Here is a 25,160-nt window from a genome sequence, read left to right as displayed (position 1 = left end):
CAGCTGAGTTTTGAGTCAAGTTCTCCATCCTTGCATCTCCAAGGATGGAGACTGTACAACCTGTGTGGGCACCAAGTTCCAATTTCTGACTACATATCTCTTACTTTTCTTTGCATCTAAGTCGCTTGTTCCAACTTTTGTCCCTTGCTCCATTACTGCCAGAGTCTTGGGGCCTGGAGGGAGGAGTGCAGTGGTTTTCTTCATAAATCAGTTCCAGCAGCTCTAATCTGGGTAAGAAAAGGATACTGAAGGGGCAGTTATAAAACTATTGAAAAGAGAGCCTAGGATGCTACTAGAAAAATGTAGTCTCTGCAGTATTCACAAAGCCTTTCTTCTCTGCTTGACAATCACAAACCTCTTTTTTTTCCTTTAGATGTTTCTGGATTGGCAGCAAGTCTGTAAGGTAACAGCCAGTGTGAAAAGTGTGTCTGTTAGCTTTGTGCTGAAGGAAATGATGAGCATCTGTGAGCTGACTGCTTCTTATTGCTTATTGCAGGTCCATGTTACTTGATTTCCTTCAGTTACTGACATCTTCTTGAATGTAGCAGTACAGGAGATGCTACAATAATACTTTCCAAAGCAAAAATGATAAAGCCTGAAGATTTATTGCACTTTAAATATATGAGGGTATATTTTCTAGTTGTCACTTCTCTTGTGACAAGAGCTGTTAAACTTTTCCTGGAAACAGCACGCTTTAGAATGAACTGTTTGTGTTTTACGTCCCACTATGTACAGATATCAAGATTTCCATTTCTTTCCTTTAATGCATGTGTAGGGCCCATCTGTTGGACACAACAATGTGAAGTCTGCTCTCCCTTGACTGTAGTTTCCTTATAGCAGAACTATTGTTAGACCAGATCTCTTTGCTACTTTGGACAGTATCTATGAAGAATGCGAACTCAAGTGCAGATGGAGCTGAGTAGATAGCAAGCATTGTAGCAGACCCAAGCCCTACTTATTTGTTAGGAATCTTTCTTAGATGGAAAAAAAATTTCCCAAGTTGGAAGTTGTAGACCTTGGCTGGGGGATATTTTCAATTGCCCCGACTTTCAGTTTTCTCAGTCAGAAGCTTTTTCTTGGGAAGCTGATACCACAGAGACTTTCTCAAGCCAAAGTTTTTAATGATCTGTCAGTAGCAGATAACAAAGAAAGCATCCCAACCAGATTCCTGTGGTTTAACGTGCTGCATTCAAGACTTTGCTTTGTATCTCGGTTCTACTCTATAACCGGGCTGAGCTGTTGACTGGGACACTAAATCATTTTTGTTTTTTTTCACTGGTGGCCATTTATTTCACCATGAAAGATTTCTGCATGCTCGTGTTTGTCTTCTGCTTATGTCACTTGCAGCAGTCCTCTGGGATCTGTTCTGAGCCTCTCCATTGTTGACAATTTATATCTTGCCTGTGAGACAAGTTATTCATAAGTATAGGGCTTGGCTTTTGCTATTATGCTGATGAAACCCAGATTTATATTTCACTTAAACTGGATATTGATTCTGCTGTCTCTGCATTTGAGGCTTGTTTGCTGGACATAAAACTTTAAATGCAACTGAATTTCCTCCAGCAGAATGCAGATAAAATCAAAGTGCTGTGATGGGACTCTCTCCAGCATTTCTGGAGGTATTGAGATTTAGTTCAATGAACCCTGACAGCTTCTTTGGATCAGGAGTTCGGAGTTTGGTTTTTGGTTTGAGGTGGGTTTTATTTTCCTGGAAATTTCAGCTGAATATTTAGGCTTGTAAGACTAGGTGCAAAAGTTGCACTTTCAGAAATGATGAAGTGGCTTTAGAAGCTCATTCTTGTCAAAGGGACTATGCCCCCTAAATGCTTAGGTCACTACAGTTCAAGGAAACACTTTTATTCTTTAAGGGCCAGATCTGCATAAGCATATTAACCCCTGCTAGGCTTCAGTGGGTTTTTAAGAGGCATTAAGGTGCCTGCTGTCCCGTACTCAGAAATCATTACTTAGATCTTTAAAATTCCCGCTATTGGTCTATTTGTACATATAGATATTTGCACTTTCTAGCGCATCTGGCCTTTTAGGTATTTGCTGGAATGCTGCCTGAGATCCTCAGCTGTATTAAACAGATGCAATTGAATGATCTCCTGAAAAAAAAAAAATTACTTAAATAGCCATTATAACTGATAAGGCCTAATGCGTTTGCAAGAGTAATCTTTTGATTCCTGGAATATTTCTGAAGCAGAGTGTGTAGACCCTCTTCAGGAATTATTGAGGATGGCGTGCAATGTTACCATAACGCAACCTATAGAGTCAGAGCTGGTTTTGTCAGCTAAGGGAAGGTCCTTTTGAACAAAGACTTGTGGCATTTGGTGCTATTCTGCAAAGCAGAGCTGTCAGGGTATGATGTGATTTCCATGCAAGTGTAATGTCAGTTCTACACAGTTGTGCTTAATTGTGTACTTAAAACTGCTTGTCCAGAGAAGGGCAACAAGGCTGGTGAGGAGTCTAGGGAACAAGTCTTATAAGGAGTGGCTGAGGGAGCTGGGGCTGTTTCGTCTAGAGACGTGGAGGCTGAGGACGAACTTTACTGCTCTCTACTACTACCTGAAAGGAGGTTGTAGTGAGGCAGGTGTTGGTCTCTTTTCCCAACTAACTAGCGATAGGATGAGAGGCAATGGCCACAAGTTGCATCAGGGGAGGTTTAGATTAGGTATCAGGAAAAATTTCTTTACTGAAAGAGTGGTCAGGCATTGGAACAGGCTGCCCAGGGAGGTGGTTGAGTCCCCATCCCTGGAGGTGTTCAAAAAAATGTATAGATGTGGCACTTTGGGATGTGGTTTAGTAGGCATGGTGGTGTTGGGTTGACGGTTGGACTTGATGATCTTAGAGGTCTTTTCCAACCTATGATTCTATGACTCTACGATTCTATGATTCTTTAGATTAATGGCTTAATGTCTTCCTGGTTTAGGACACATCGTTTTTTCCATTTGTCAGGCACGGAAAATGTAAAAGACAGAGAAGTAGGATTGTCCCTTTTTGGAAAGTTTTATGGCTCCCTGCAGAGGATTATTCTCCAGGAGAACTATCTGGTGCACCAAGACAGGGTCTGCAGTGCTAAGATATCTGCCTCCAACCACTGTGGGAAGCACAGCATCCCTCTTGCTTGTGAAGCGTGCTTCTCACACTCCAGTTACTGCAGTCATGTGAAGGGTCTAGGAAATACCCTTAGATATACTTGTGGAAACATCTGTTGGTTCCTCGATCTTGGATTCTCAAAGAGAAAACAAATCATATTCTGACTTTGGAGAGATGAAGAGAAAAAAGTGGATGCAAAGTCGTGAAGATTAAGGAAGGACCCACTCCATGAAGTGCAGAATATGTCAACCTTCTTGGTCACTTTTCAGAGATGACAAGAGTGACACTTGGTTTACCAGCCTGTCTGTCAAATTGTTGGCTGAGCTCCAGTTTCTGCTGCTTAGTTACTGACGAACAGCTCTTCAGTGACTTCTGCAGCTTAAAATGGGATGAAACTGGTTTTCTGACTGGCCAGTGATGGATAGTCATCCATTTATAATATCCCTCATATCTGCCTCCTTTTCAACATTTTAATTCACCATTTCTTCCTGTCTCCCTGACAGAAAGATGGACTACAAAGTAGTGACATAAAATCTAGTTCTTTCTTGCACTCCCTGCTTGTTATCCCCTCTTTATTTTGTTTGAAAGAGTGTTTTTTCTTAGAAGGTTCTTTGTGCTCCCTGCTGCCAAGTAAAGAGAGTTTCTCATGCTACATCTGCACTAGGCTATCGAGCTTGGCCTCAGCTTCTCTAAAGTAAACATAACTATATTGTTTCACTGATGTAATGATGATACCTACTCTAAATACCTTTTTGCAGAACAAGATGCTTCCTTTCCGCGGGTAGAGGGTGCACAATAGGGAGAAGGGCCATTTGAAACCACATGACTTCCTTCATTAAGCTCTACTTCAGGCAATATGTTTCTGTTGTCAACACCATTCTAAATAGAAGTGCGTGAATAGTGCATTGATGCAACAAACCTTAATTTTTGTTCATTAAACTAAATACGGATATTAGACTGGTTTTGTTGGCTTCCAACATTACCAGTGAGACTGTTACAGCACCAGTCTTGCAAGACCCTTCTCAGTAAATTGTAATTCTGACATATTCAGAACCACGGCAAGCTATCCTTTAAAAAGGCATTAGTGTGAGTACCAGGGGAAGATACACTCCAGGGCTGTAGATGACTTGATATGATTTCCTTGATTGTATTTTTTTATTTATGAGGCATAATTTATGACTGCTGAAAAGCAAACTAAAATGAGTGATGACTAACTACAGCCAAAGTAATAAATCAGAAGTGGAGAAAGAAGTGGTGATTTTGATCGAATCTATTGAATTAGCTGTTGCCCTTAGCCATTACAGGTATTGGAAAGACCTTTTAATATCTGCTTATCTCTCTCATGGGAACTTGGTAACTATCTCATTATATACCCATAGGAAACAAATTATTTAATTTTCTACCTTTTAGAGTTAAACCTGTTTACATCTCTCATTAATTAATGGTGTTATACTATGTTATATGAAATGAGCTTCCTTTAGAATTTGGCAATTTTGTTTAAGTCCCAAAGTGTTTGCCTGTTGTCTTTCGCTTTCGCTTCCCCAGAATAGGTTTAGTACTTTTATTATTAGCGTTTGAACAGTGGAGATGAACAGCAACATTAAGAGGCTCATAGTATCACAGTGCTAGAAGCCTGGACCTAAAATCTATCCCATTATATGTTTACGGTCTCCCTAAGGATACTAAATGAATGTTGAAGAGGGAAAAGTATGGATCTGAGCATGGGAAATCAGAAAGCGTGCATTTGTTTACTACCTTTTTGTACCTCTTGTCCTGAGTGGATGTGATACTTTATTTCCCTTGCCTTTGCTCTGTCCCCCCTAGACTGCAACTACTTTTGAAACTTTCTACTTCGCTAATACCTGCCTGACACTGCAGTGGCCAGATGTGAACGCATTATCCTAATGCTGAATGCTAGATTTCGTTAGACAAGCGATGTGCTCTGAGCTGTGCTGACGTTGCATAAGTAACTCCAAATTACCCAGGCTGCAGACACCGGTCAGTTCTGATGAGAAGAAAGACTTGTGAAGGGTGCTGCAACTGATGGCGAGAGGAAGCTTCTCTGGTTTTCTCTAGTTGTGACCAGCCAGGATTATGGTCTCTGATTTTCTTGCAGACTACTGTTTGAACACAACTAAAAATTGGGTGTTGTGGTTCTGAACTTAGTGATGTCATATCTTATATACCCCTAAAATGTCTTGCTATCTTAGAAAAGAATTACGCTGTGAAAATTCCTCACTTATGTAAGTGTAGGTTAGAAATTGAAAAAAATCTGAGTCAAGAAATCCAAAGCGAAGTCTCAAAGTAGTGCTGTGTCTCTGCGAACTCCACGGAACAACTCTAGGAAGAGTGGTAGAAACTCCTCTCTGCTACCGTTCGTCTCTCCTGGCATGTGCCGAGTAGTGCCAGCATTAAATCCCGTTTGGAAAGACCAGCAGTCACAGGTGCGTGCAGTCTGTGGATGCCCTAAGGGCAGAGACCCAAGTCGCACCTGGCTCTTACACACAGGAACAAAGAGTTATGTGCACGTGTGAAAGAGCTGGCTTGGTCTGACCTTGTGTTTCCCCAGAACCTACAGCACTCCTGAACTGTGCTACAGCTCTAAGCAGTGCTTAAAGATGAAGGTAGGTAGTGATTTAGTAATGAGACTTTTTTTAAGGTAAAGACTCTTTTCTGAGGGCCTGCAGGAGCTCTGTGCAAGCTGCTGCCACAGACAGAACTGAGATCTTGTTGCCACAGAGGCAACTGTGAGGGCCTGTAGAGTAACGGCAGTGCGAAGCGGCATGACGCACAGAGCCTGTAGGACATGGTGGGAGCCAGGAGTCACTGCCGGTTGGCAGTCAGCTGTTCGGCTCGCTCTCCTTTCTGCCCATATCCTGCAAGCAGGGAGGGTGAGCAGCATCTGGCCTCCGTGCAAAGCAGAGGATCGCAGCTCTCCCTGACCTGGGAAGTCAGCAGGAGCTCGGCACTGCTGCCTTCAGACAGGCAAGCTACCACCAGCCAGTCCACCCTTCTGCCTGCTGCTGCCTTGCCACGCTTCAGCAGAAGTGAGCGAGACCTCTCCAGCACAGGAGAGTTTCTCGTGCTCTGTAGGCTGTCAGCTGCCCAGGGCTTCCCTTTGCAGGAGCAGAGAGGATTCCCACTGGAGGACTTCCCGGTTAGTCACTGTGTCTGCAGCCGTGATACCTGTCACCTTGCTTGAGCCCGGTCTGAGGTGCGAGTGTTGTGAGCTGGCAGGCGTCAGCGCAAGCACAACGTCCTCTCCCAAACCGCTGCTCAGTCAGCCCGGTTACGCTTCTTCACGTAATTGGAGTTGTGTGATCATGGGATCGCTTTTTTTGTTTGGGGAAACTTTTGGCTACACACTGTGTTTAGTGCCTTAATGCTGGGCTATCTTTGTCCTTTTTGGGGCGGTTAATTTGAGTGCTTTATGTTGGCAGTTTCTTCACCTTCCCTTTTTCATCACAGTGAGGCCATAGTGCTTGCCTGGCTTATCATTGCTTTTCTTCTAGTGCCTTTCTTGTGCTGCAGCATTGGAGGAGCTGTGGAAGCTTGTATCCAGCTGTTTCCCTCAATTCCCATTAGTATCTTCTGTATGGAGTAAATATCTTCACATACGACCTCAACTTGGTGAAAGAAAGGCTTCTTTTTCAGTTTAAAACATAGCTTTCTCAGTAAGGATCTGAGGTTTCAAGAGTGTTGAAGCAGAAGAACCTGTGTGGCTCAGGGATGGAGTTAGTCATCTAATGGGTTTCTTCCACTGTTGGCATCTACAATACCATGATTATTCTGCATCTACACCCAAGTGCCGTTGTGATTTTGTTGCCCTTTATGGAAGGAGTTGTTACTCAGCTTTACTAAGCTTGAACAAGCTGGGCTCGTCATGGTAAGGCTGAGGCCATCTTCTCAGCACTTCCCTTCCTCCTCATCATAGGTTTTGCCCCTTCTCGCTGTGCCAATGAACCTTGAGGTTGTCCTGGGATCATTCTGAGCAATGGCCGATCACCAGTTTCTTCCAGGAGCAGAGATCTGTAAAGGCTCATTTATGATGAAAAAAACAAGCTTAGTTATCTGTAACTGGAATTTTTCAGTCCTCTGAATATACGGTCTCCGGAGAGGTTTCCCTCTCTCTCTCTCTGGCTCCCCTTCAAAGTGCAGTTTGGGCCAGGGGCCAGCAGATTGATAAAGCATTTTAAATAGTAACCCGAGTAGCTGATTTCGGAGCCCTCCCCTGGCTTTTTCTGGACAGTGCAGCCATTAACAGCAGCACATCTTTTGGCAGGGTGCTGAGCCATGCACCATGATGTCAGACTTAATGCTTTTGGAGGCAATACATTCAGAAAGTCAAGTTATAAGAAACTTCTGTTCGTTTTCTGCTGTCTCTGTTTTGCCATTCAGTATGTCCCTCAGATGTGACTGCTTCTTGTTTGTTCCACGTTCCTATGGGCTCCTTTATAATCTTCTTACGTTATAAGCAGCAGGTAATACAGATGCCTATAAGCTCTTTCGGTTTCTATATGAATGCAGTTAAATATTTTTTAGTGCTGATTATATCACGATTCAGAAGGAATTTTTGTGAGCCCAAAAAACTTTTTACAAAAGTCCAAACTATGAACTTTCACTTTAACCAGGCTAGCCAGGCAACAGCTTTCATCCATGACCATTTTGTGGTCACTTTTTGAGGAGCCATGACCAAACCTTTGATTTTAACAGGCACTCCTCATTGTGACCTCTGTTGCCATGCTGTCCCATTTCTTCATGCAAAGAAGTGGCTAACATCAGCATCTCCATCTGCAGTCAGTTTGGGCACTTACTGCTCCGAGTCTCCAAACACTGATTTACTTGGCTGGTGGTTCTCAAAGGGAAATATTTTTATACCCATCCATCCTTTTACAGATGGTTCAGCAGAAGCAGAGGGAGCTAGGGGAATCCAGCTTAGGCCAGTGTAAATCCAGAACTTAGATACTCAGAAGTCCTTTTTAGCTGTCACAGCTGTCTCAGAAGCTGGCGTTGGAGAGTTTCACAGATATCTAGAGGTTTTCTGCTGGAAATGTGGCTTGGCAGGGCTGAGTAGCTGGTGTCTGTCTAGAAGGAATGCTCAGAGCATGTCTGTCTGTCAGGCCCACACACATGCGGCTATGACCTTGGCCTTTTTTCAAGAGGAACAGGCATGTGGCGCCTGGGGGAAGGACCACAACCTCAGCTGCCCCTCACTGCCCTGAGGAAGGGCTGGGCTGGGGAACTGTCTGCTTCCACTTCCTCGTGCTCTGCCCGGTCAACCTTGATTTCATTGTGTTCGTGCAAATTGAAACAGCCCTGAAGGGAGCAGTGGGAGCACCCCCAGAACAAAGCCAGATCATACACTTGGGCATTCCCACTCTGGAGGGCAGCAAGCTTGACTGCCTCCATTGGAGCATGTGATTGAACCTAAATTGCCTGTCTCCTGGAGGAGTCCTTTAACTACTTAGCTGTAGTATGAAAGTGGATGAGCATCCTCTTTTCCCTTGTCCTAAGACAGTGTTTTGGAAGAAAGAGCCATTGTTTGTCTGAAATAAGGCTTGTTTTCTGAACGACAAGGCGTAGGCACCTATGATAGGAGAGGGATTGATGGAGGAATGTGTCTCCACCCAACCCTCAGTGAGGCGTCTGCTTCCAAAGTAAGTTGCGTCCCTGTCTCCTCTGAAATTCCTAAGGGGTTGCACTCTGAGGCCAAATTCCTGTGCTACACAGGAAGCCTCTGTTCCTAACTCATCCCCTTCAGTTTGCTGTGGACAGCTTGCTCGGCTGGTCAGGTCCGACACTGTTACGCTCCGTGCTCATTAAGGCCACACCTTGCATATAACGAGCATTTGAGCTCAGGTCAGTGCTGAATCGATGCCAGTGGCACACTCAGAGCAGCTCATTCCACACGTGGCTTATTGTTTCCACAAAGAAATACACCCCTTGAAATCAACGACTGTGGGCAAATCTTTGTGGCAGCTGGAACTGACCTGAAATAGAGGGTTTGACCTACTGCAGTAAAGTGAACAGAGTTTGACTTCATGAAAAGTTCACAACAGATATATATTACTGATTTCACTGAAAATGAAAGTGCTTTGGCAGAGCTTTTTGTCATAGGGCATCATCTGTACTTACATAGTGCTTCGCTGGATGGTGCTATACATTACTCAGGGAATCAGGCAGGAACTTCAGGTTTCTAATTGGCAGAACCAGTCTTCAAAGCCATTGTGGTGGTCTTTGGCCTTTTTCCTTCCCCAGGCTCCTTGTGAAGTGTCCTGTGGCCTTGGAACTTGATATTGCAAGCTGAAAGGACTCCAGGGTCAGTTTTGAAGACCTCTTATTTCTAAACCTCCTAATTTTTTTAAGGCATAGTCCCACTGTCCACTTCCCCACTACCTCTGCCCAGAGTAGATCACATAAGAACATGTTTTACTGCAGTTAGAACTGCTCGACATGAAAGCTTACTAAGGAATACTTATACTAAAAATCGCTCAGACAGTCCTTTTGTATTGCCATTTAGATCTATCATTCTGATTGATCACTATGTGGTTGGCTAATATTGAGCCTAATTTAACCCTATACGCTCACGCATCCATCTATTCTCTCTATTGTACCTGACATTCTACAAATTACTTACTCATGCAAATGACGACCTAAGGCAACCTTTTATGATATTCGTGTTTAATTATACAAATGGTTTTTGATAAATAAGATTATACATCCTTCCATATGTTTATTCACTCCTTGATGAAAGCAAAATTTAATTTTCATGCAGATTTGTTGGAGGGTGTGTTTAAGAAGTGCTGAGTTTTATGTAGTCTGCAGATCACTGGTTTTGGGAAGCTGACAAAATCAGTAGGCATAGTTCATAGAGACATGTGGGTTTTAATCAGGGCTAATTCAAGCTGCTAAATTTTGAAATCTTGGAACGGAAGCCACTGCCTTTGTGCTCATGCAATAAAGAAAATGTTGTGAAAATAAATGAGATATGCTGACTTAACTATGCATTTCAGTGGGCTTTATTTATATTACATGTTACTGAAAATGTTGCCAAATGACTGATACACTAATATTTTCAAGAGGGGTGTTTCTGTAAAACTCCCTGGTGTTAAAGCAAACTAGAGTTTTGCTTGTGTGATTCAGCAAGGTGAACAAACTTCAGTGTCACACAGTGCCAGCCTGAATTCATTTGGTCTGCTTGCCTGCATGAAGAAAGTGTGCAGAAGGGAGAAACTCGCAGGACTGCATATCAGGGTTTTTTTTCAGATGTCTTTGAAACCTTTATCACTGTTGATGACAGCTTCTCAGTCCTCTTTGCATGGTATGACACAGACAGTGGTGGGAATTCAGAGTTTGGGAATCAGGTATGAAGAAGACACATGAACACACGCTGCCTGAGATATGAAATCTGCTTCTTTTCCCTAAATGTAGCAGTGGGAAACATTCCACTTTTCAGTTAGAAAGTCACTGGGTCAGCACAGGTGCTGGGTGGGAGTCAAGGCACATTTTGCATGGGTGTCATTGGGCTGCGTTTTTCTCAGTCTGAGTACAGCTGAAGTAGCATCCCTGGCTAACCGTGGATGTTTTGTAGGCTTGAGTCCTTGGCTAACAGCTTCTCTGTTTTTGTGTGCCGCAGGTGTGGTCGGTAAACTCAGCGGGCCGGACACCGAGTGGCTGGTCCCGCTGCCGGACAGGCCCGGCCCCTCCGGAGGGCCTGGGAGCTCCCCTCTTCGACACGGTGGCATCCACAGTGGCCGTGGTGAACATCAGCCCCCCTCTTAAGCCAAACGGCGTGGTCAGTATCTACAGGCTTTTTTCTAACGGTACCAGAGGGACTGATGTGGTGGTGAGTATTGTCAACACTGTTTCCGTACTTCCATTGCAGCCTGTATTTTCTAGCTTTAACAATTTTGTTCTTACAAGCTGCTACTGCTGGTTGCAGACTGTCTTCTTCTCCTGCACTCCCATTGTTGACTGCTCTGTATTGCTCTCTTCTGGCCAAAGCGCCACCAGTGCTTTCACCCACCTAAATGTCATGCTTCTCAAGGAACTAAGCTCATAATTAAACCCTTCTCACATGCTGATGTGCTGTGACAATGTGATGGTAATCACAAGTATTGTTCAGGGGTGGCTAAACATCCAAATGAAACACTTCCAGCCAGCTCCTGCCAGTCCAAATGGTGCAGGTGGAAACTGCAACCAGCAGGTAATAGTTGTGTGCTTTGGATAGCCTATGAACTTGAAGTTCAGAAGAAAGTGCTGTACATGTGTTTTCCTTAAAATCTTTCTTGTTGGTCAGAAGTATTTCATGGTAAAACACTGAAGAATAGTGCAAGTAGCCAAGGAACTTCTGTGTTTGATGTGTCAGCCTAGACAACATTAGGTGTCCAGAAATGACCGGTCCCAGCTTAAGAAACCTGCAGGCCTTCATTAGAGTTATAAAATAAAGAGATGTGGGGAAAGGCTAGGGCTGTGGAAGGTACTTGGGAAAGTTACCACCAAGTCAGTGCCAAATACTTGAATACTTTTTGTCTGTAACAATATCTATTTGCTTTTTACAAGTAAATAAATATTTGTATGGGTTTTTTCCCTTGTCCCATCCTGCTCGGCTTGGAAGTGCTAGGGACACCTTCCCAGGGCATCAATCCTTTCCGTGAGCTTAAGCTGCCTACCGAGTGCACATTATGCATTTATTCCTTCCGGTGCAATTGGCTGTGTCCGCGTCTGATTCAGCCCGTTCACCTCGCTGGTGCCTGCATGGCCCTCCGCTGCCCTCCCCTCACACCTGCCACGCTACTGGCTCATCTCCGGCTCTGGCAGCAAGAAGTACCAAGTGCTTTCCTTTGTTTGCTTGACTCTTTCCTTCCTATTTTTTTATTGCACTCTGCTAAATCAGATGCTTGCCAAAGGGAGAAGATGTTGCCCCTTGTTGGTATTTTTTACATATTTTTATTTCTTTGGCTGAAGAAGTTATACCCACAAATGACTACAGCAATGAGGTGAAGTGGCCATTTCTGTGAGCAGTTTCAGAACAAGGGCACCGTTTCCTTTGCCAGAACTGCTAGGTCTCCCTTGCTGAGCATGGGAGAGTTTCCTAACCGACTCACCCAGCACCGTGGCCGTTTGAATGCAGAGCAGCATCGTTTTGGCCCTCAACTTAGAGGTACCTACCAGAGAGCACATTCTCTTGTCTGTGAGTAAACTGACCCACCAGACACATTTGTATCACTCTGCCCAATGCTGTCTCCTGTACCCACACTGAGGAAGCTTGTGAGATACACATGAGCATTTGCTAGGACACTGATCACAGAGTTATTTTCCACATTAATTTCTTTTTCTTCAGTACCACTTCTCCCAGAGTTTCTCCTTAAAGGTTTTCTGTTTCTCTGTTCCTGAGAATGACATTTGCAAGTTGACATACAGTGGTCACAGCTCAACTCAAGACATCTGTGAGGCCACTGATGGCATGGTCTTTTCCTTTGAACAGTGCCCTTTAACTTCATAATGGGAGAAAAATGAGTGCAGAGTTCCCATTACACAACAGCTGCATTAATGTCAGACTCAAAGGACATGCAGAACCTTGTGCCCATCTTCTTCTAGTTAATTCACCTCTATAATTCTTATTTAGTACTTCTGGTGCTTGAAACTGTGACAAGTTCCCTCTTAATTTTTGCAGCTGTCAGAAGGGACTGCCACCCAGCAGACAATACATGGGCTAAAACCTTTTACCACTTACTCCATTGGCGTGGAGGCCTGCACCTGCTTCAACTGCTGCAGCAAAGGACCCATGGCTCAAATCACCACGGAGCCGGCCCCACCCTCAGAGCAGCCCCCACCGCAGATCCACACCGTGACCTCCAGGAACGCCTCCTTCCAGTGGAGCGCCCCGCAGTCGCCCAACGGCATTGTCACCAGGTGGGAGCTGCCGCCCAGCCGAACCTGCACACCTTGGTGAGGGCTGGCGGCAGAACAACTCGAGCTAGAATTGCTGCAGGGCTGTGGCAGCCATGCTCCTCCTTCCCAGGGTTGGTGGTGATAACCTGTGTGGCCTGCCTGCCATCTGGGAAGTGTTTACAGGCAACGGTTGATTTTCTCCTGAGCAGGATACTGAGGAGGATGAAGGCAGAGAGGATGAGTCGTTGTGAGTGGAGGTAATTGTCTGACAGCTGTGGTTGCACAGCCAAAAAGTTGTGAGCTCAACTGGCAGCGAAGAGGTGGCTGCATCTGGTAGTTACGTAGGCACATCCTGGTTTGCAGAAGTGAACAGCAAGGTAACAGGCATTAACAGTTTCACTGCAAGTGCAACGACTTACAACTACGATTGCTTGTAGGCATCTTATAGTTGGGGCAGAAATCTCCAAACGAAAAACTGGAATCAGGTCCATTCTCTTCTCTGGTAGCCAGACATACAGCAATTAGGATGAAATGTATGATTGGCTGTTATGTTATGAAGGATCTTGATTAATCAAAATCTCAACTTTTTTCTCAGCTACGAGCTCCATGTCTATATGGCTTGTCCCCTGAACCTACAGCCAGCAGTGAAGGCTTGCACTCCTGGCCCAGCTGAGGTGAAGTATACAGGAAAAGGCCAGAGTGCCAATGTATCCAACCTGGAGCCCTACACGACTTACAATCTGCGAGTTGTGTCTTACAACTCTGTTGGCAGCAGCGCCTCAGAGTGGATTGGTTTCACTACAGAAAAGGAGCGTGAGTATGGGGACTGGTTCACTGATCAGCAATGCCCACTCCTGGTGCAAGGGTCTGCATAGCACCAAATGACTTCTGTGAAAGATGATGTCCCCAGAAACCTGCTCTTCTGTGTCCCCGGTGACTGTGCCTCTGCTGCCCATTCATTGAAATTCTGCTCTGGGTCTTGACTGCTCATGACTTCAAAAATACTTCTTTGCTCATCATCTGATATCATATCCTCTATCTTGGGAGCCTGGAAACCTTTTATTTTTCTGAAAATGGGCAGCAAAGCTGCAGAACATAAAATGTTCAAGTATTACCAGAAGGGTGATGTGTAGTAATAAATACACTGCCATAAAAAATCCCTGGGAAAAGTGGAGATCTTGAAAGAGACCTGGTGATTCTTTTCAGGAACAATCTTACTGTCCTAATTCATGCCACACTTCTGCTAGGGCTGATAAGAGTTTTCCTTGGATGTCATCGGAATGATTGGATCCTTGTTGACACTGAAGTAAGAATTCGTTGCTAACTGTCTAACCATCACGGGCAGTACTTTAAGGCCATGTGGTGGTCTGCATGGAAATTAAACATACAGAACGTGTGCCTACAGTCAGAATAGATTTTGCCATCAAAACTGAATTTGTAGTAGTCTAACATCAGCTTTTATTAAAAAGATCTATAGTGCTGCAGCCAGAGTGATTCCATAACAGATGAGATGGGCATTTCACCTCAGCCTGCCAGGTCAGGGCAAAGAGGATGTTCACTGTATATCATACAGTCTCATGTCAGGATTTCAGAATCACCTTTCTAAAAAAATTCCTTTTGCATCACTTGGTAGCTCTGCCTAGTAATTACTAAAAATATATCCGCTACATTCTTAGCTGAAAATTTCAGGTGGGAGAGCTCCAGATTTTCTTTAATATCACTACTGAAAAAAAGAAAAAGTTTCATATCTCTAAAGCTGTGTCTTATTAAATTGCAAACTAAAAAGCTGGAAAGTGATAATGAACTTTTACATGGAGAAAATTCATAATGAATCAATGAAACATAAAGAACACAAAGGTTTGTAAGCCATTTTTAACCCCCTACCCACTGGGTCCGCAGCCCTCTTCTTTCAGTTTTGCTGTTCTTGCCTTGCTGACCTCTTCACATCAGGTCTCGTGGGTCACTGAATGTCTGCTCTCTCTTGCCTGGAAGGCTTGCTTTAGTGACAGTGGGCAATTAGCAGCAAAGTGCAGCTGGACAAGCAGCTTTCTCATGAACAAACCAGCATATACTGGGCACATGGCTTAATGGCAAAGGCGCAAGAAAGGCCCACCTCAAACTTAAAATGAAGTCTTTTGTCAGCAAGCTGTTGAGCCCAGCTGATGAATTCTTCCTCCCTGAAGTGAGTTCTGGATTTCTTTTTTCTCTGCCTGCCATCTGCTCTTGCTTTTCTGAAACCCCATGTTTTCATGTATGTGCATGTGTTAAAAGATGATCTTGGGCAATTTCTTAGGGCTTGCAAAAGAGTCCTCTCCTTAGCAGTTCGGTTCCCACAGCCCGGCATGCTGCAGCTGGACTCACACAACCTCTTGTGTCTCCCTGACCCCCATCTGAAGCTGGAATTTAATTTATACACTTTTAGTATCTGTACCACATACACAAAGGCAAAGGAAAGGAGTTCTAGATCTTTATTTAAAGATATGAGATATTTCTGCTTTCTCAGTGTAAAGGCTGGCATGCTACAGCAGCTTTCTCTTTTCTGCTTCTATCTTCCCTACTCGTACACGTGTATATGAGAGAGAGGGGAATGCATGCGACAGAGAGCCTGTATCATGCAGAGTCTCCTTCTCTGCACTGTGTAACTCAGTCATGCCTGTTGAAGCGAGAGTCTCGAAATGAGCTTTCTTTCCTTCTTTTGTAGCACCTCGGTACACGGCTCCATTCTCCGTTGTCAGCAATTTATCTACCATCCACATAGACTGGAGTCGTACATTTGTACTGAACGGCCGCCTGAAGGAGTACGCGTTAACTGAGAGCGGGCAACGCATCTACAGCGGCTTTGACACCGAGCTGTATTTACCAAGGACATCTGACAAAAGTCAGTTCCAATTTCCTATGGCTTTCTCTCTGTGAAAGACTCTTGAGCTAAATGAGTATCATTGTGTGCTAAATTTAAGAAAAACTCTGCATAGCCATCCCAAGCTAAGAGCACAGGAGGGTACTACAGACACACTGAAGTGCATCTAGGCAGATGCTTGAAACAAAAAATCCTTGGAGCTAAGCTTCCTCTTAAACATTGTACCTGACTGGCTGAGACTGCTCTGGCTCATTGGGAGGGTCGAGCTCTCCCAAGTTCCCAAGTCCTGGGGCAGCATTGCAATTCCACCCTTCAGGGCTACACTCTGGGAAATGCTTGGAAATCTTCAGCTTCAGGTAAGACTGGAGCTTGGATTTTCATTTGAACCAAATTAAGTCAGTCACTCTTGGAATCAGCCACGTTCTGCAATGCAGTTTCTCTTTCAGAAATTTGCAGTCTTTAAAATACAAGGAAACTCTGTCCATGAGGGGAAAAAAAGAAAAAAAAATACAAGAAAAAAATGTTCTGTTTTTAAGGCTTTGAGTTTTTTTTATGTCAAAGGATTTTGTAATTTATTTTTTTACTTTCCTGACTACTGCAATGATACTAATACATTTTTTTTTAACTCAAACATTCTTAACATGTTTGTATCGGCCGTGAGTGGAGTATGAGGGCTTTAGGGCAAAATGACAAATAAGTTGAATGTCGACAGTTACCTGTCATTGGAAGAGGGAGGACTGGGTGGTGAAAAAGGAATATAATTTGTAGCAACATCGTAGTGGTGAATACCTATGATCTGCCATGGTTCATAGTTTAGAATTCAGTACGCATGCATAAGGGGTTATGAGGCTCTGATCTGGGACTCACAGCCTTGACTGCTTTGGCTTTTCTCAGATCTGGCTGCTTCTGGTGGTGGATCACGGTGACAAAGCAGCACCTACAGAATTTAGTTTCTTCTGCTGACAGGATTTTCTAATCTTTTTGCTCAGCCTTTTTATTTCAAGTGACCTGTATCACTGATGAAGGGAGCGCCATGACACCGGTCATCAAGTACAGCGCTGGAGACGGAGTTGGTAAATGTGTGAAGAAATTATCTAGCACCTATTGATTTTATGTGTTTGTGGTAGAAATCTGTTATGTTGTGCATACCAGACAGGATAGCATCTCACTGCAGGATCAGGGGGAATCCCTTAGTATCATCGGGGTATGAGGTATGTAGGTAATGTGCCTTTTTATGCCATGGATGGCTTTCTGTTCCTTTACATCATGATCAGCTTCAGATCCTCTCTCCAGATGTGTAATATTTTTTCTTTTATTCTTACACAAATCACAGAATCACAGAATAGTTTGGGTTGGAAGGGACCTTACAGATCATCTAGTTCCACCACCCCTGCATCAAGCAGGGACATCTTCAACTGGATCAGATTGCTCAGAGCCCCATCCAGCGTGGCCTTGAACACTTCCAGCGATGGGGCAGCTACCACCTCTGTGGTGGCAACCTGTTCTAGTGTTTCATCACCCTCACTGTAACAAATTTTTTCCTTGTATCCAGTCTGAATGTACCCTCTTTTAGTTTAAAACCATTACTCCTTGTCCTACCACAACAGGCCCTCCTAAAAAGTTTATCCCCATCTTTTTATAAGCCCCCTTTAAGCATTGCAAAGCTGCTCTAGGGTCTCCCTGCAGCCTTCTCTTCTGAACAGGCCTAGCTCTCTCAGCCTGTCCTCATAGGAGAGGTGCTCCAGCCCTCGGATCATTTTTGTGGCCCTCCTCTGGCCCCACTCCAACAGGTCCATGTCTTCCCTGTGGTGAAAACGTAGTGCTTTTTCCTCCTGAACAGAATCTGGTTTCTTCCAGATTTTAGCTTCTAATTAACACTATCTTGAATTCTAATCCTGCCCTCTCACATTCCTCCTCAGCTTGACGATGAAAATATACATTGTCTCTCCTCCCTGCACCCCACCCACCCCAGCGAGGGGCACGAAGCACCCACCTGCTCCTTTCCTATGACCAACCAGCCAGTCTCAGGCTGCAGTTTCAGCTGGGATGTGTTCCCCTAAGAAGTTTATGAGAATATCATATGAGATGCTGTCAGGACCTGGTTTATAACATCTGCTGCTTCCCTTCTGGCCACAAGGCCTTTGCCCGTTTCGTGGAAGCGAAGGTGTTGGGTGTGATGACACAGCAGTCACCTGGCATCCATTGAGTAATAGATACCTACCAGTAAAGTTTCAGGTTTTTTAACTCCTTAGTTTTCTGGGAAGTAAAGCTCATCTCAAACCAGTTCTAACTGACATATTATTTTTACCAATTTGTTTATTGTTTGAGTTGCATCTTGTTCAGCTTCTTAAAAAAAAATGGGCCTTGTCTTTGCAATGACTCTTTACACTGCATTTCCCTTATCTCGCTTTTCATGTGTTCACTCCATCCACCTGCAGGATTTCAGGCGAGGCTGCTGTAAAGGCGTTATAAAATGTTCCCAGTTGCTCTATGTCCATCACCTCCCACAGTCTGCTCCTTTACTTTGATTGCTCCTTGTACCCAGAGCGCACTGCAGACTCGGTCGGCACCACAGGCAGCTTGCAGCGGAGGCTTGCAAGCAAAGGTGATGGAAATTGCTCAGCCAAGAGTCTGGGTCCGCATGTGGGATTGCAAATGACCCGGCAACCCTATCACTGAGATTTCTTATGCTTGTACCGTGTATCAGCAAGGCCAACCAAGTGGCTGGTTTTTCTAACAGGCCGAGGAAGAAGGAGTAAAATGTTTCCTGTTGTCTGCTTTTGTATTAGTTTTATCACTCATTTTGGTTCAGTCTTCCTCCCTCTCTCTTTTTAACAGCACAGGCCTGCCATTATACAGTGCTGGAGAGAATGTCCTCTGCCTGTACTGCTCTGAAATTACCATAGCCATTTCCACTCCTCAAGGTTACTTGGAGAACCCTTTTTTTTTTCTTGCATTCCACCTCCACCGCCTCCTTTCTCAAGAGCTGCTGATACAGTGGTGATTTCCAGCCTGAGCAGCAATGCCAGAACTTTAAGCAGGGTCTCCTGAGGGTAGTAAGCTTTTTATTATAGCCCGCTAGCATATTGAACCATTATGCCACCTTGAACATGAGTGCAAATAAGCACATGACGACAAAATTACTTAAATTTCTGTGTAATTTATTAGCGAGGAAAGGGATAGCATATTGTTAAATGCTTTCTGAAATAACATTGGCTTTCTCCCCTAATCCCTCTTTTTACAGGTGTGATCTTGACAACACCTGGAGAGAAGGACAAGGCAGAGTCCAAACGTGCAAAATTCTACAACGAGTTGTGGTTTGCAGTGTTGATGGTAGTTCTAGGTTTGATCCTCTTGGCTATTCTTCTGTCCTTAATTCTTCAAAGGAAAGTCCACAAGCAACCCTATGCACGAGACAGACCTCCTTTAGTTCCACTTCAGAAAAGAACATCACCAATGAGTGTGTACTCATCAGGTGAAACCCATCCGGTACGTTTGGTAAAACGCTATGTTCTATATCCATCATGTTGTATTTTTATCTGCCCACACACACGGAATTTTTCTTCCTCCTTCCACCATTTGGTTACCCAATGAAGGCTGTTCAGTGTAGGAAAAGGGCTGTCTGGTGTACTTATGAAGGCACCAAGAGCCAGGCTAGAGGTGCTTAGTCCAAACAAGGTACCTGTGATGCCTGGTCTGCAGGCCCTGAAATGATTCTGATGCCTTATGAAAACTTTGGATCTGGAGTCACAGAAAATGCAATGCCACCGATGCCACCTGATGTTAGCTGACATCTCCAATAGAGCTAAAAGGCATGCTATGAGAAGGTAGGTGATAAAATGTGCTTTTCAGAGGAAGCTTTTTTGTCCCAGCAATCTGTTGTGAATGGCCGACCAGGGTCAATCTGGCAGTCTTCGTCAGCTAGCCATGAAAAGTTCCTGCAAAAAGCAGAACTTAGGGAGAGACTCTATTTCTTTCTGGCATCCACCCACCACCCAGCTGGACTGCTCTAGTACAAGCTGCATGCAGGAGGATTTGGGGGAAAGCAAGTGCAAGCAGGGAAAAGTTGGGGTGGGGGGACATGACACTTTCACAACATGTGCGTGTGTATCTCTGTACGCAGACCGACAGTGGGAGCACTGGAGGGGTGGGAGCAGGCCTGCTGGGAACTGATAAAGGGGAAGGCTTTGCAGCATTTTTATTCCAACAAGTTACAATTCTGTAAAAATCTGGATAAAGAACGCTTTCCATTGTGTGGCAGAGCAGTAGTGCTATCCAACCCCTTGAGGAAAAGGAAGACAGAAGGAATACAGTAATTGTTACGAGACTGAGAATAGAAGCAGCAGTGCTCTCCAGTTCCGTGCTTCTTCCCAGGCACAGGCTACGAGGTGATTCTTGTCATTTAGCTTCTTTTCCTTGTGAGCGCCATCAAGCAGGATAGTGACTCCAGCATCCTTCACGCATTCTGTTCCTTCTTGTCTGGGTGCCAAGAAGCTGCATCTGTGCCTCCGTGAAGGAGCGCTTGGAAACAATGGGATTTCCAGCGTGCCCCTTCTCCTGGCAAAGGCTAAGAGCATAAGAAACCTTTTTTTTTGGTTTCATGGTTTTGATTCCTTTTCTTCTACAGTCTGTCATGTTGTGTTGTTCCTCTTGACTTTAAAACGTCTTTGCTGTTGGCGTGCCTGCACAATTCCTTTCCATGTTCCTGTTGGCGTGCCTGCACAATTCCTTTCCATGTTCCTGCCCCTTCTTTTTTTTTTTTTTTTTATTTTTCCTTTTTGTTGTTCTAGAAACTCATGGACTTAATAGAAAGGAAGGTTCTACAGTGCGTCAGTTGGACTTAATCTGAGAAGTTAGGATAGAGCTACTATGAAGTGGCAAAACCACTTGTGTTTCACAATTGTTAGTAGGTCACGTGGCAAGTAACACTGGCTGCCCACACCGTCTTTGATGACCAGTTAAAAGTTAAATCGTGCCTCACCGTTGCCAGTTCCCCTCCTCCCCCACATCCTGCTACCTCGCAGCTACCTCACACCCTCCGTAAGGAACAGACTGCGCCTGCGTTGCCCTTGGCTCTGCCCTAACGCTTTTCCTCCCTCTCTAATCTCAGTTTGAGACCGTTGCTGACACGTCCGATTCATCAAGCAGTGTCACTCTCAAAAGTTACACGATGCACTCTGAGGTAGAGTCATTAGCTTGCAGAGTTGCAAGACGTGTGATGTGGCAGATGCCCCAAAGAGCATGCACGACGGCATCTTGCATTGCATGTGTCTCCTGGTGGGTGAAGGTCTTTTCCTTGGTCACGCTAACTGAAAAAGGAAGTCTGCTAGCATCCCCTTGCTGTGCAAGTCTGGGCGATCATTCTGGTTGTCAAAAATCTTTGGACCTCTGCCTGTTTTTTATTTTCATTAAAAAATAGGGAGATATAAAAAAAAAAAACACAACAGGGAAAGTCCTGTTTTACAGGGTTGGTTTTTTTCTCTTTATAATCATATGATTGTTCTACAATGGGGAAAGGTCGGGGTTTCTTTTCTTTTTTCCTGTTTACAACTGTGCATGAGTTTTGAAGCATGGGTTTCTCTGTTCTCTTCCACGCCTGCTTTGGTTTTGTTTAGATAAAGTGGTTGAAACCACACCCTTTATTTTTTATTTATTAGCTTGTGTCTTCCTCATAGGGGCTGGCAGATACGAAAATTCCAGGAGCTGGTTCTCCCACGAGCATCCGCAGTGTCCATATTGCATCCAGGGCAAGGAGACCAAGTCAGAGTCAGCTAAATCGCACATATTCCCAATCCTCTCTTCATCGTAGTGTCAGCCAGCTGCTTGACCTCTACGACAAAAAGTCTCTTGTTGAAGAATCACCTTGGGATGCCATTATTCGCAATCATCGCACTGCTGGTCGTGGCTTGGTAAGGACTCCTGTTCCTCTGTGATGCTGTTGTGTGCCAGCTGCTAGTTAGAAGTCTGCTCTGTTAGAATCATGAAAAGGTCTAAATATCAAAAGCTGTCGGAGATACAGCCAAAAGACCTAGAAGGACATGGTCAGAGATTAGATCCTCAAAACACTTCCTGCCCACTGCTCTCTCCTGGAGCCACAGATGTTCACACAATGCTCTTATAGGATGTGAAGCGTCCACATGCATATGCCTATCGTCTCCATTGAACCAACAACTCCATGGTCTACCATGGAGCTGCACCTTGAAGAGTTCCTTCTATTTAGTCAGCTGATAGGCTTTTCTTTCCATGCGTTTAAGCAAAAGTGCACATGTGAGGAGGGACGTCTTGGCTTCCTTCACACACCCAGTGCCAGAAGCAGGAGCTTGTGTTGTGGTGATTCTTGTTCTGTGACCTTGTACTCAATTGCTGACAAGACCTGCTCTCTCTGTCCTCTGCTTATGCTCATGATGCAGACATCATGTGAATGCACAGATCTTCTGGCATCAGTGGCAAATGACTTCAAACTCTGTCCACATGGGACTAGGAGGTTGTGGGGGCAGGCAGAGTATCTGTCTTTTAAAATAGGAGCGGAGAGGATTGGCCAGTGTCACTAACATGGACTTGAACATACAGATATAAGTTACGATTCTCAAGTCAATGACAGTGGCAATTTCCCTTCCTCTTTGTCTACAGGAAATTGGCTTTTTAACCTTCACTCCTGTGGCTTCCACCCTTCCCTGAGCAAATGTGTGGGAGGGGGTCCGGGAGCCAGAGAGACGTGTTTGCTCGCAGAAAACACTAATAAGGTTCCTCAAATGGGGACAGATGGGGGTGAAGGGCATGTGAGGTAGTAACAAAGTTGGATGGAGTATGCAGTTATCATTGAGTGGATCTTGTCCAAAATGCAAAGTGAACTGGAGAAGGATGGTCCAGGCCGCTTCCTTGGGCTTTCACTTTCAGTGCACCACACTACTAGAAGGGCTGGAATGTACAGGCATGCTGCAGCACGGGAGTGTTGCTACCATGGCTGCCGTGGCTCCTTAGACCATAACAGCAGGACCAAGGAAGCTGATAAGGTTAAGAAAGAAGATAGAGACATCAGCTCTAGGCAAAAACCTCTACAGGTACAGGTTAACCTTCCAGCCTGCACTGATCTGCCCCAGTCAGGGACACTGCGACTCAGCCTTGAGTCGCTTTCTCAGAGCTATCATATCCTCATGATTTAACTCCTTGGGGACTAACAGCCCACCCAGGGTGTACCTCTATAGGATCTCATTAGCCAGAATAACAGCTTCCCACTGCTGAGAGAGGAAGCTCTTGCTCTATCTGCTTATCTTGTGCTTAACACCATGATTTGGTTTAGCTTGCAAACCCCCCAGTCACATGCTGGATGTTGGTAATGTTAGAACTGGTTTACAGAATAGTCCAATGAGTTTCAGAAATAGTAGGAGCAGAACAAAAACTTCCTCTCACATTTGGTGGCAAACAACCCTGACAGCCTGATGAGCTCAGCCGCCTTCTAAAATCAGCACCTATAGATGCAAAGCTGGGCTCTTCTGTCCACCCTCTGTACATTGCTTTACATTTCCCTGAACCTAGCTGTCTCTGCTCCTGTATTGCTCAGCTACTCTCTTGCAAACAAACCTCCTGCCATGGTTTTCACTCAGTTCCTTCCTTTGTTACACTCTGTGGCTTGAGACTGTCAGCAAGTTTTGTTCACCCCTTTGTCCATCTTGCAAATTAATATACTGAATGGCTGAAGTGACCCAGGCCACATTATCTGCAGTAATACTGCTGGTGATCCCTTTATGCTGTGGAAACAGACAGTTTATTTCTCTCCTGCTTTCAACTCTTTCTCTGGCTCGATGCATTAGGACAAGTGCAGTTGGAAGAAGCTCAGACGCTCCTTTAGAAGCTTGAAGAACAAAATCTTATCTAAATTACGAGAGACAGGGTTGTTATACAAAACTGTAAATATGTATTCTTTTTCATCTCTCCAAGTTCTCCATCACACTATGACAAACACTATATAGAGAGAGCAATTGATTTTTTTTTTTTTTTAACTTATTGCTTACTATGAAAATCTGGATGGTTTGGATTTAGGTACTTGAATGCTTCAGGTTCTTGCCTCATGCTGGGAAGAATGGGAAATACATAGAGAGCTAGAAATTGACTTACTGATCTGACTGTTTCAGAACCAGTTTTTAGGGAGTGGGAGGAAAGAGAAATGAAGGAATCTCCTTTAGTCTGGTACAGCTTTGCCTTACGTGCCTTTTTTCCCCCCTCCTAACAGTATGTAGATGAAGAAGATCTTGTCAATGTCATCAAAGGCTTCAGCACAGTCACCAAGGAGCACACCACGTTCACCGACACCCACCTCTGAAGAACACAACCACCTTCTCTAGAAAATGCAAAGTGGGTAACTTGCCAAAAGCAGCCTGCATGGCCTGGGGGAAGGGGACAGCGCTGCTGTTTGCCCACCCCATGCCCACTAGTTAAAACTGTTTGTTGGGAGGGGATGTGTGTGTGTGGGGGGGGGGTAAGTTGGCCTTTTTGTCACCGTCTTTAACTGTGTAGCAAAACCTGTGTGTTAGCACTGACACCTCAGAAAGGTAAGAGAAGAGTTTGAAAATCCCCAAGTCATACAGCAGTAGAAGGCTGTAAAAGCAGAGGCTCTCATCGTTGTCCCTCATCCAACTTCCACAGCTGATGAGGGTTGTGGGGGTGGAAGGGGGGGCAGCGTGTTTGGCACGAAAAAGTCTTTTACCTGTCTAAAACCCAGCTAAAAGGGGCCTTTGTGGCAGCACAGCCATGTCTTTTCCTGGCCTGACAAATCTCCACCACCAAATTGTGTTAATGCCCAGACAAATAAACACCAAATGAAGGAATTCTTACGGCGTTGCTTTAACTTTTGTGTCCTCTCCCTCCCTCTTCCCCACCCTCTCGGCTCAAGTCTAAAAATAATAAACACCCCCCTCCCCCATTAATTAACACTTCACTCCAAGCATGCTTTCTTCAGAGGTAGAAAACCTCCTAACCCACTCCCTATTAAACACTTGCTGTCACAGTTCCCTTTGCTTATGTATTACTAATGTACAGGCAATGAAATTTGTTCACCACCTACAGTAAACCAGGAGCGAACAGCAAGCAGGCAGTGCAACACAGGCAGGAAATATCATGTCAAGGCACTTGTAATTGAGAATTATTACACCATGACAGTAAACCTACTCCCATATTCATCTCTGTCCTTTTTCCAGAGAAAGTGACAAGGAAGCCCTCAAGAGACTGCCAGCTCTGTGTGTTCTGCCAAGCATATTTTTATGCATGCTCTCAGTCACAATCAGCAAAACCCATCATCTGATACCACACATTTTCA

The 25,160-nt window shown here is 44.6% G+C and overlaps 1 protein-coding gene across 3 annotated transcripts in view; it reads left to right on the top strand.

Annotated features, from left to right (window-relative positions):
• The window catches only part of USH2A (usherin), a 389,400-nt gene extending 364,256 nt beyond the window's left edge, over positions 1 to 25,144 (top strand). For 2 of the 3 annotated variants that reach the window (XM_075412994.1, XM_075412996.1), the window contains 8 exons: positions 10,733 to 10,942; positions 12,773 to 13,011; positions 13,586 to 13,803; positions 15,692 to 15,868; positions 16,837 to 16,920; positions 19,092 to 19,336; positions 21,523 to 21,756; positions 24,078 to 24,309. In XM_075412994.1, coding sequence (XP_075269109.1) covers positions 10,733 to 10,942; positions 12,773 to 13,011; positions 13,586 to 13,803; positions 15,692 to 15,868; positions 16,837 to 16,920; positions 19,092 to 19,336; positions 21,523 to 21,756; positions 24,078 to 24,167 — 1,497 coding nt within the window. In that variant the 3' untranslated portion in view covers positions 24,168 to 24,309. Of the gene's footprint in view, positions 1 to 10,732; positions 10,943 to 12,772; positions 13,012 to 13,585; positions 13,804 to 15,691; positions 15,869 to 16,836; positions 16,921 to 19,091; positions 19,337 to 21,522; positions 21,757 to 24,077; positions 24,310 to 25,041 lie in introns of those variants that run through there. The other variant, XM_075412995.1, reaches the window with a different exon arrangement.
• The last annotated feature ends 16 nt before the right edge of the window (positions 25,145 to 25,160 follow it).

Source organism: Opisthocomus hoazin, chromosome 2, assembly GCF_030867145.1.
Source record: "Opisthocomus hoazin isolate bOpiHoa1 chromosome 2, bOpiHoa1.hap1, whole genome shotgun sequence".
NCBI lineage: Eukaryota > Metazoa > Chordata > Aves > Opisthocomiformes > Opisthocomidae > Opisthocomus > Opisthocomus hoazin.
The sequence above is the reverse complement of the archived record's forward strand: the minus strand, read 5'-3'. Positions and strand labels throughout refer to the sequence as shown.